The sequence below is a fragment of the Acanthochromis polyacanthus genome, chromosome 19, assembly GCF_021347895.1.
Source record: "Acanthochromis polyacanthus isolate Apoly-LR-REF ecotype Palm Island chromosome 19, KAUST_Apoly_ChrSc, whole genome shotgun sequence".
NCBI classification, from domain to species: domain Eukaryota; kingdom Metazoa; phylum Chordata; class Actinopteri; family Pomacentridae; genus Acanthochromis; species Acanthochromis polyacanthus.
In genome coordinates this window covers 3944151-3955802 of record NC_067131.1, presented here as the reverse complement: position 1 = coordinate 3955802, position 11652 = coordinate 3944151, and the positions used below count along the sequence as shown (strand labels likewise).

The following is an 11652-nucleotide window of genomic DNA, read 5'->3' as shown; positions in this document are numbered from 1 at the left end:
AACATTTTTGGTGGAAAAAAAAGAAATGTTAATGTTAAAAAAAATCTATTTTGCTGGATTTTGGTACATTTTTTGTGAATGTTCTTAAAGAAAATATTAGAAGTTTTACTGATATATATGTAATCACTTTAGATTTTTTTGGAAGATTTTTACTCATTTTTTGAAAATATTTACAAGAATTTTCTTGCCAAATTTGGGGGATTTTTTTTTTAAATAAAACTTTTAAGGGAAACTTAAGGAATTATTAGAGTTTTCTTCCTGAAAGTTCTGCAAATTTTCAGAAATTTTGGGAATTTTTTTGCTGAATTTTTGGGTATTTTTCAGACAAGGAAACAATATTTTTTGGCACCTGTAAATGAAGAGAATCGGATTAAAATCACAAACTCAACCTTTAAGTCATTCATTATAACATGTGATCAACATCAGAAATAACATCCTAAGTGGTCAATCGATTGAGAGATTAGTTGCTAATTAAAAATTTAAATGCTAAAGCAATAAATAGGAAACAAACCCTTTAAAAATAAGCGCGACATGACACGGCGCTGTAACAAAAAGTGGTTTATTCTCCAAAACCGACAAGCAAGACATAATGAAAAACACTACAAAGATTACTAGTGGACAAATTAAGCACAGAAATCGTATCCGTACACCAAACGGGCATGATTGAAACGGCTAATAATGTACAGTTTTGCCTTTGAAAGCACCAAGGTTTTCTCTTCTTTTTTTTTTCTTCTTTTAAAAATGGCACTGTAAAGAAATAAAAACATCACCTCACTGATACGATGTCATAGCAAGATGACCGAGCACTGACCGAGCTGTGAAATGAGAGCGGAGTGGATACTGAAAATTAACACTGCGCCGCTTTACATTTCATTGGAGCGAACCTGAAGCATATATACATTTAGTTTATATCCAGATAAAAGTAGAATCAGATGAGTGATACTACACTAAAAGACAAATGAGTCCGATGGTGTCTTGCTTGTCTCGGCCCCCCTTCATGCCCTCCCGCCGTCAAAACCCCCGCTGAAAGTACAATGAAATTCAAAACTACAGTTTCCTTTCCCCTTTCCCCTTCGCCCGCCGTTAGTTTTTGTCGTCCTTTTTCTCATCCTCTGACGGATACGAGTGCCAGGTGAGTCTCTCTTCGTAGAAGGAGATGACCACCTGCGGACACTTCACGTTGGCCTCTTTGGCCGGCACAAGGTCGGCTTCATCGGAATTTTTCCTGCATAAACAAACAAAAAAAAAGGCACGAAACAAAGTCAGCCAATTTAGAAGAGGCTAATATTCAATGACACATTGTAATTCCCCAACAAACAGGTTAATTTTTCAGCAACAGGTGTCCAGAAGTTAAAGGGAAACTTCGGTTTTTTTCAACCTGGGGTCTGTTTTCATGTCATTTCATACATGTGAGTGATGGCGAAATGAATTTTCGACATGGCTCCAGTATTTAGCCAGGCAGGCAGCTTAGCTAGCAGCTCGGCTCACGAAAAGTATGGGGCAGCTGGCCCCCCGCGTCAAAGTCCGCCCTAACGTGCTTTTTCCCCACACTGACCGGCTCAGATAGTCTCAATGAGTGTCCCACAACATACTAGAGATGACAAGTGAACGAAAACCTCCACATTACCTGGCGATCGCTCTTTGTTGTGGTCTGTATCCAAATCTCAGGATGCTAGAACGCAAATCTCGTTCCGAAATCACGCGAGAGCTCGCGCCAAAACCGGTGTTTTGAGATTTGCTTTCTAGCTCCTGAGATTTGGATACAGACCACAACAAAGAGCGATCGCCAGGTAATGTGGAGGTTTTCGTTCACTTCTCATCTCTAGTATGTTGTGGGACAATCATTGAGACTATCTGAGGCGGTCAGTGTGGGGAAAAAAGCACGTTAGGGCGGACTTTGACACAGGGGGGCCAGCTGCCCCATACTTTTCGTGAGCCGAGCTGCTAGCTAAGCTGCCTGCCTGGCTAAATACTGGAGCTATGTCGAAAATTAATTTCTCCATCACTCACATGTATGAAATTACATATGGAAACAGACCCCAGGTTGAAAAAAAACGAAGTTCCCTTTAAGGCCAATCCATGCTCTCATGAGGGTCAGACCAAAATTTGTGACCATGCAGACAAGAAGCACACCAACTGAACATGTGCAAAGAAAACAAATATCTGGTTGGAGGAAAGACAGCAGGAGGTGATTCTGTCATCCACACCTTCAGAATTCATCATTAAAAGAGCTGTAATTGAAATAATCTCAGCCAGACGTCCTACTGATGCAGCATAAATGCAGTAAGAAGTCCTCATTTCTCCAGATATCCTGTGCTGCGTTCACACACTTGAAGAATAATCTCACTGACACGGTGGTACAACATAACCTGGAACCAGCTGCTATATCTCCATGTTTACCTGTATTCAATATGAGGGGAAACAGAGCTGTCCCGTGTACACACTGTGGAACGAACTGTGCACAAAGTGGACATTACTGTGCTATCCAGTGCTGCTATACGTACCATTTCATGAGGAACATGAGCTCTCCTGTGGAATCTGTGGCACCAATAATCCTTTCTGGATCCAGACCTCGAGCGAAGCCCCTCAGCTTCTCTGTCTGAGGATCAATCAACAACAACAACGGGACTCAATTAAGCACAAAAACATACTGAACAATTAAAACACTGTAAATAGGGTGGGACGTTTCCAAAACATGTAAATTTGAGGCACAACAATGAGTTTCTGGGGGTTTAATCAACAACTACAGAGGGACTTTAAAGCCGGTGTGTGTTTGTGCCTTTAAAAAACCTTTAGATTTAAATGTCAAACAGAGATAAACAACGCAGGTAAACAATCTTCAGCCCTCTCTGTGTATCCTGAACCTGAACTCAAAGGTCAGCCCTGCACACTTAATCCTGTAAATTCAGTTTAGGTGTTAATAAGTCATGAATTCTTGCCAGACTAAACATCAATCATCAACCAATTAGAGCCTACCATCTTTTACAACCCGTGTGATGTCATCAGGAAGGAATTCCACGGACAAACAACGAGAATGTAAACAAACGACGGCTTCCGAAGTTGTGTGTTTAGTATGAAGCAGTCTGTCTTTGTTCCCCTCTATCTGTGCTGGACTCCTATTGGTTGTGACGTTGTGACGTGTCCTACATGCAGGATCAGCTGGAAAATCAGTCATGGAAAGCAGCTAAGCACACCTACTCTGTAAAGAAGTACTAATTGAGGTGTTTCTTTACTTAAGTTATTGTAATTTCTGCTACTTTGTACTTCAGCTTCACTACGTTTTAGAGGGAAATATTGTTCTTTCTACTTCACTACATTTGCAGCTTTAAGTGCTTTTAAGGAGATTTTACACAATAGATAACATAACAAGCTTTGAAAATAGAACACATATTACACATTATATTAGTGGTTTTAAAACTTTTTCATGTGTGGTCAGATGTGCATTTCTGATGTTTTTCCTCTAAACTTCTCAGTTTCATTTCAATAACATGATGAAGAACCTCAGCAAAAACTGAAAACGAGAGAAAAACTGTGAACAGATTTTTGTACCAAAACTTAGTTTTTTCTTCTCTCCCTGAATATTAATCATCAGATTTATCTTCTGTTCCTGCGTATAAAACTGGATATAAAGTAGCAGCTTGCTGTCGACACACTGATGCTTCACTTTCAATAATATAGATTGATTAAATAAAAATATAACGATGTACAAATATAATAACATATTTGCCAAACCAGGATATTACTTCAGCACTATATTAGTACATTTTGCTGTTATGTATTTCTACTGAAGTGAGACATTTCATGCAGGACTTCTGCAGTGTTACTGTGATTCTTTTAGCGCTTTTTTAACCCTTAGATTCATAAGTGGGTCAAAAATGACCTGGTGAGGTCATTTTCTTGCGATATCTTTGTAATGAAAAGTTTTTATCATTTCATATTCCAGTCCCAAAAAACATGTTTTGGACATCATTTCATTTACATTTTTACAGAAATTGTAATATTTGTATGACTACCCCAAGCTGTTTACCAGTGATAGTATCATACAGAGGTGATGGAGGGACTGAGAGCAGCAACAGCAGGAGGAAAAGAGTGGAAACATGTCAACCAAATGGATGTTGACATTCTTCTGTAATATTCTTCTTTTTCAGTTATCAAAATGTTCAAAATCAGTTATAAAGTGAAAAATAAACATATTTCAAACACGAAATATAAAAAAAAACAATACAAATTATTATTCTGAACCAAAATGATCAAGACGGCATAAAACGCATTGATTCTTATACAGTCTTTTTTTTTACCCATTTATGGAAGAGTGTAAGGCTCACTCACTGGTGCATCTAAGGGTCAAAACTTCTAACATAACTAAAGGATCGAAATACTTTTTCCACCACTGGATAGAATGTTAAATTGCTGTGCCCGTCACCTGTACTGGGATATTTTCATACCAACGTAATCGACAATGATGGATCTAGAAGAGAGGTGCAGTTGATTTTTACTGAAGCTCCTATGATTACCGTGGCCTGGATGACTGACAATCTTCACAGATTCTTTTGATTCAGTTCACATGAACCTGTTTTCTGACTGCACTAAAGCACTGAGAGAAACAAGCGTGTGTGGTTGACTCCTTCTCGTGTGCGACCACACTGAGGATGCTTTCTATGATGCCTACATCCTCACATCCTCTCTCCTCCTACGACACGGAAAACATTCCCCCTCCGCCAATTACCTGAACGCCCGTCATGCGGACGAAAAAAGGAGGCTTAGAGCGAGGAAACGGAGCTGTATCCGACACAGAAGCCTTTAAATTCTACACCTTTGACAGTTGCTCTGACAGCTGATACAGATGTGCAGCACATCATAAGTAACTGACATTGCTTAAGACGGACGCTGTGGAGCTCAAGGGTTCAGCCTGGCAATTTCCGTCTTTTCCTCTCATCTCTCTCTCACACCCTGTTGATGTGAGGAAGAGACACGAGGGAGGAAACAGAGGAGACATGTGAGCGTAATACAAAGCATCCACAAGGTCTCCTGCATGTGGAGTGATGCTGAAGAGACGCATCTGAGTTTCCGTATGGTTTGGAAACAAGCATCCTGCAGCACAATAAGGACCTGAGACGAGAGATTGTGGTGTGGGCACCGCACATGAGAAAAAGTCAAACAGCTGCTTCCATTGATGAGGGTTAAGGTTTGCCTCAACTACGACAAACACCTGATTTCTATAGCTCTTCCACTAACCAACTCAGCTTGGTTGGTTTGTGTTGTTCGTCCCACATGAAATACTGAAAAGTGTCTCATCTCAGGCTTTGTCGATCAAATGAGATTCATTTGTGTCCATCTTTTTTTATGTTCTTCCTCAAGCATACTACAGGAACATTTTACAAGGCATACTGTCACATATTCCAAAAACTACTGAGTGGTTGTGTCCTTGAGCAGGTTAAAAACATCCGTTCATGTTGGTGGTCAGCTGTCGTCTTTGTGCTGCGTTCAAGTGCCACATGAGTTTCTGTCTGTCTACACTAAGGCTGTATTTTGCAGCTTAAAACTGAACCCTCCGAACGTCAAACAGTTTCTTGCCTATTTCTGCTCCTGTCCCATTTTTCTTCACTTTGGGCTCATTTTTCAGTCCAAAATAAAGTCCTGTAAATGCTGCATGAAGCATGTAGGCATGATCTGATGAAAGATCAGCACTTTAAATATATTCCAAGTTATTTTTCTCAACAGAACCAACCTGTTTCTGGTGTAATTTATATATTTGTCATTTTTCTCTTGGGCTGTAATTAATGATTATTTTCATTGTCAGTTAATCTGTTAATTATTAGCTGTTTCAAAATGTAAGAAAACTGAGAAAAAAAATCTGTGTACATGAGACAGTCACACTTCTGATGACAACTAGTGCTGCAACTAACAATCAGTACCATTACTGGTGAATCTTGGCAGTTATTTTCTTGAATAATCAATTGGCTGTTTGGTCTATAAAATGTCAGAAAATGGTGAAAAAACTGACAGAAAATAGTGAAGAATGTCAGAAAATTCTGAAAAAATGTCAGAAAATTCTGAAAAAAATGTCAGAAAATTGTAAAAAAAAAAAAAAAAAAAAAAGATTCTGGAAAATGGTTTAAAAATGTCAGAAAATGGTGAAAAAACTGACAGAAAATAGTGAAGAATGTCCAAAAATTCTGAAAAAATGTCAGAAAATGGTGAAAAAAATGTCTGAAATTTGTAAAAAAAAAAAAAAAAAAAAGATTCTGGAAAATGGTTTAAAAATGTCCGAAAATTGTAAAAGAAATGTCAGAAAACTGTGAAAATTTTCTGGAACATGGTTAAAAATGTAAGAAAAAGTGAAAATTGTCAGAAAATGGTAACAAAAATGTCAGAAAATGTTGAAGAATGTCTGGAAAATGGTAGAAAATGTAAGAAAAAGTGAAAAGTGTCAGAAAACGGTGAAACTGTCTGAAAAAGGTGGAGGCTGTTTTAAATGGAAAAGTGTGTTTTGAGGTTCAGAGAGGTGTTTATTTAATCTAAATACTGTCACCACTGATGTTAAATCTGAACAGGTTCAAGATCCTCTTCCATATCTACCTTTTTTTCTCACAAAGCTAACAACATATGATTCATTGTGACACTAAACATATGACTTCATTCTTTAACGTCATTGCGGCCATTTAAACCAGTAAATTATTCTGACATGAATGTTCTTATGGCGCCGCTGCAGTAAATTTGAAGAATTGGGACTTACATCATCTTTTTTCTTCTTTGATTTACTTTCATCTCCTTCTCCGTCTCCGGCTGCCTTCCTCTTTCCGTCGTTCGCCGTTTTCTGGGACTGCAGGAATTCTGCAATCAAATCTGGACAATCCAAGTTGTCCTCAGGCTCCCACGTGTTGTCTTCACTGCAGATGGAAGCACAAAACACAATATTTACTGATGAATGTAGTCACCGGTTAACCCTGTCTGCATCTCAGTTTTCTCTCCGTTAACTGATTTAGAGATAAAATATAAAGAGGAGGTAAAAGTTCAGAAAACCCTCCCTAAGCACTCACTCAGAGAAGCCTTTCCACTTGAGGAGGTACTCTACTCTGCCTTTCACCACTCGCCGATTCAGGACCTTTTCCACCACGTACTCTTCCTCTTCCTCCTCTTCCTCCGGCACGTCATCTGGCTTCTTGTCCTTCTTCTCGACTGCGGTCATTTTGTTCTCTGTCGGGTCGTAAACGTGGCATGAGAACACAGTTATTGCTCGGGAAGACACTCACCTTTCAACGCCTTCAGAGCCGTGAAACTGAGAACTCTCTCTGCCTGCAGGTGTTAAGACTCAGCGGCAGAGTTCGAGACGTTGACTTTTGTTTGGTGTCTGCCGAGTACTCACGGATCACAAACATGTACAGTGCCACTCTGTCCACATACAGAATTCATCTCTTGATTCTTGACACACACCTTTACCGCACAACGACAAGTGATACAAAGAAAATGTATGTTAGAAAAGTAATGATGTGTAAAACCTTCTGTAACAGTGGGACCATCGTTAGAGGGCTCTGTAGTCAGGCTCATACTCAGCAGGTACACCTGGGGACCAGCAGGTTCCTGGTCAACATCAACATTGTTGGGAGCAAGCGGCGGTCAATGTGGTAGAGAGGAGAAAACAGCATTGGAGAACGGGCTTCAGTGAACAGATACATGGGTGACAACGTGAGGCAATACAGATTATTAACAATCAATACACGGTTCGCTTGGTAGGGCTGCAAATGACGAGGAAGATGTTCTGAATTTCCCTCAGAATTAATGAAGCATCTATCCATCTATCTATCTATTCATCTATCCATCCATCTGTTCATCTATCCATCCATCCATGTATCTGTCTATCCATCTATCTGTCCATCTATTGTCTATTTATCCATCAATCATCCATCCATCCATGTATCTATCCATCCATCATCTATCCATCCATCCATCCATGCATCCATCTATCCATCCATCCATGTATCTATCTATCTATCCATCCATCCATCCATGTATCTATCTATCTATCATCCATCCATCCATGTATCTATCCATCCATCCATCCATGTATCTATCTATCCATCCATCCATCCATGTATCTATCCATCCATCCATCCATGTATCTATCCATCCATCCATCCATGTATCTATCTATCCATCCATCCATCCATGTATCTATCCATCCATCCATCCATGTATCTATCTATCCATCCATCCATGTATCTATCCATCCATCCATCCATGTATCTATCCATCCATGTATCTATCTATCCATCCATCCATGTATCTATCCATCCATCCATGTATCTATCCATCCATCCATCCATGTATCTATCTATCCATCCATCCATGTATCCATCCATGTATCTATCTATCCATCCATCCATGTATCTATCCATCCATCCATCCATGTATCTATCCATCCATGTATCTATCTATCCATCCATCCATGTATCTATCCATCCATCCATGTATCTATCCATCCATCCATCCATGTATCTATCTATCCATCCATCCATGTATCCATCCATGTATCTATCTATCCATCCATCCATCCATCCATGTATCTATCTATCCATCCATCTATCTTCCCTGTTGATTAATCTGTCCACTCTCTTCTCAAGTAGTCAATTGGTCGTTTGGGGAATGAAACGTCAGAAAATTGTGAATAATATCAATCAGTGTTTGTTTACATCACAAAAACATTCATTTTACTGTCATATAGGAGGAAAGAAAACAGAAAATATTCACATTTAACGGGCAGAAAACAGATAATTTAGACTTTTTTCTGAAAACAAACCTCAAACTAATTAATCAATTATCAAAATACCCGATATTTAACTCAATAATTCTTTTTTTTTTTTTTTTGCAGCTGTACTTCTCAGAGATTTCTGTCTAATCTGCATTACCTACTGTAATGCAGTAGGTAACCATTAACCTTAGAACATGGTGTAAGCTCACTAGATCTCTAAGGGGAGGTTTGTCTAGTATATGGTGGAGAGTAAAAAATAGGTCCTAATCAAATTAATTACCGATCACCTTTAATAAGATAATTGTACATCTTTATTAGGGGTCGACCGATTATTGGCCTGGATGATTATGAAATCTGATATTCAGCAATTTTCACATTCACAGTATCTTTATTTTTTATTATCTGAATTGTTAAATTCCTAGTAACATAAAAACTTAATGCCAAATCAAATTAATTTGGTTCTAATGCCTCTATATGTATCATCACAAGCAAAGTTATTTTTCCAATTGTACGTATTAAAAATGTAAACTAAAACATTTAAATTTACTTTTTGTGACAGAGTTTGTGTATTTTAAATGCTTACACCAGGATTTACATTTTGTCACTATTTTTAATTAGACTTATGTAAAATATAACTAAATAAAAGCATTTAATTCCTATTTTATGCCATAGTTTATGTTGTTATGAATGTTTACATCAATATTTTATTGTTTTTCTGCAAATCAGTTCTCTCTGCATCAGTTCTAAATATTGGTCATTTTTCTCCAGGGCTGTAATTAATGACTATTTTCATTGTCAATTGAGCTGTTAATTATTAGCTGTTTCAAAATGTAAGAAAACTGAGGGAAAAGAATCAGTGTAAATGAGAGTCATGCGTTTGTGATGACAACTATGCTGCAACGAACAGTTAGTACCATTATTGGTTAATCTTGTCAATCAATTTCTGGAATAATCAGTTAGTTGTTTGGTCTAAACAATGCCAGAAAACGGGTGAAAAATGTCTAGGAAATGGAGGAAAAAATCATAAAATTGTTCAAAAATGTCAGAAGTGGTGAAAAAAAGCCTGGAAAATTATGAAAAATGTCATAAAAATGGCAAAACATATTTAAAAAACATTTAAAATATCAGAAAATTGTGAAAAACGTCAGAAAAATTGTAAAAAAAAACGTCAGAAAAAATTCTTAAACATGTCAGAAAATGGCGAAAGAGGTTAAAAAAAGTCAGAAAAGGGTGGAAAATGTCAGACGATGGTTCAAAAATGTCAGAAAATGTCGAAAAAATTTCCAGAAATGGTGAAAGATGTTGGAAAAACGTCAGAAAATATGGTGAAAAATGTCAGAAAATGCTTTAAAAAATGTCAGAAGGTGAAAAATGTTAGAAAACTGAAAGATTTCAGAAATTATGAAAAAATGTCTGTTAAATGGTGGAAAAAAATGTCAGAAATTGGTGAAGAATGTCAAAAAATGCAAAATAAAAAAATCTGAAAATGGCGAGGAATGTCAGGAAAAAAGGGGATATATGTCAGAAAATGGTTAAGAATGTAAATCAGTGTTTTCTACAGCCTAAGATGACGTCTTGTTTTGTCACAACCCAAATGTGTCCTGTTTTCTGTCACAGAGGAGGTAGAAACCAGATGTGTTCACGTTTTTGCAGCTAGAATCAGAGGACTTTCACTTTTTTCCCCTCTATCAATGAACACCTAAAATCGATGGAGCTATTATTGAAACAGTTTAATCATTGCAGCTCTCTGTCTATTCTGAATAAGCGCCACATCGGTCGACCCCTAACGTTCATCATCCTGCTGGTTAATAACAAACCAAACACAGACACGTTCATGGCAGCATCAACAACAGGAGCTTTGCAACACCTGGCGGCGGCAAACACCAGCAGCATGTGCAAACGCAGGGCTAATTGTGCAATAAACTGGGCTTTACTTTAAATTAGCATCGTCCTGGCGTAAAATACAGCCTCGGTGCTCATCTCAGACATGGCTGTTGCTAACGGTAGCGAGCGAAAAGAAGAAAAACAGCGCGCGACAAAAGCCCAGAGAGGAGCCACAGTTTGCAGCTAGCCGCCGTTTCCACCATATTGCTTTCGCGATATCAACTAATGCAACACACTGAGGGATGCCTGTCTGTCGATGATTAAGATTTATGGTCGCACGTATTGTGTCTCCCGAACTAGACGTTAGAGCGCGGAGGCGGTTTCATCAATGAAAATATGCAGTAACGGCTAGCTAACGTGCACCATCAAACGTTACCGAAACAACACGTTTGGAAGGAGGAGGGGGAAAAAAAATCAACTCACCGATGACTTACAGTTTAAATGTTTATTAAAAACTTCCACCCGGACCGAAATAAAAACTACTCGGCCGCCTCTGTGTCGCAATTCTACAGTGATAACGTGGCTGTTGGTGGTGATTTGTTGTCAAAACGCAGAGCCGCTAGCTTGACTACAGCCAAATGTGTCGTTTCCGCCCCTTCGTCTGCTACAAGAGAAGAAGAGCGCGCGGCCGTTGGAGGCAGTGGCACAGGCGCAGTTTCACCGACTGAGAACCGTATGGATTCAATCAGCAGGGCGGCAGCGGCACGCGCGATTGAGAGCGCAACTTTCATAGATCTGGGAACGCAGCATGCGCGCAAAGCGAGGAGCGGATGAACGGAGCGTCTCCGACTGCATGAGGAACACAGACAGAAGCACTTTATGAATCCCAATGGGCCGAACATCAGAGCAGACAGGACAACCAACTAGGGGCCCCAGCTTCAGGGGCCCCAAACAGTCCACAATTATCCCATATAAGATAATAACAATAATAATAATAATAATAATAATAATAGTTCAAGTTCAAGACTTTTTTTGTCACAAACAGAATTGTACACAGTATAACGTGCAATCAAAGTGTC

At 38.8% G+C, this 11652-nt stretch overlaps 1 protein-coding gene across 1 annotated transcript; it reads right to left on the bottom strand.

Moving 5' to 3' along the window:
- Positions 1-543: 543 nt before the first annotated feature.
- cbx1b (chromobox homolog 1b (HP1 beta homolog Drosophila)) lies at positions 544-8846 on the bottom strand. Its single transcript, XM_022194562.2, has 5 exons — positions 7500-8846; positions 7041-7197; positions 6737-6890; positions 2505-2599; positions 544-1225 (listed from the first exon to the last, which is right to left on the bottom strand). The coding sequence occupies exons 1-5, from the start codon at positions 7546-7548 to the stop codon at positions 1084-1086; spliced, it is 597 nt and encodes a 198-aa protein (XP_022050254.1). The 5' UTR covers positions 7549-8846; the 3' UTR covers positions 544-1083.
- Between the last annotated feature and the right edge of the window lie 2806 nt (positions 8847-11652).

Bases quoted from the DNA above. Each gene is read 5' to 3' on its own strand.
- cbx1b (XM_022194562.2), bottom strand. From the start codon at position 7,548: ATGAGCCTGACTACAGAGCCCTCTAACGATGGTCCCACTGTTACAGAA. The intron at 7,198-7,499 runs GTTTTACACATC...ACGACCCGACAG, and splicing joins TGGTCCCACTGTTACAGAAG to AGAACAAAATGACCGCAGTC. The intron at 1,226-2,504 runs GTACGTATAGCA...TTGTTTATGCAG, and splicing joins CTCATGTTCCTCATGAAATG to GAAAAATTCCGATGAAGCCG.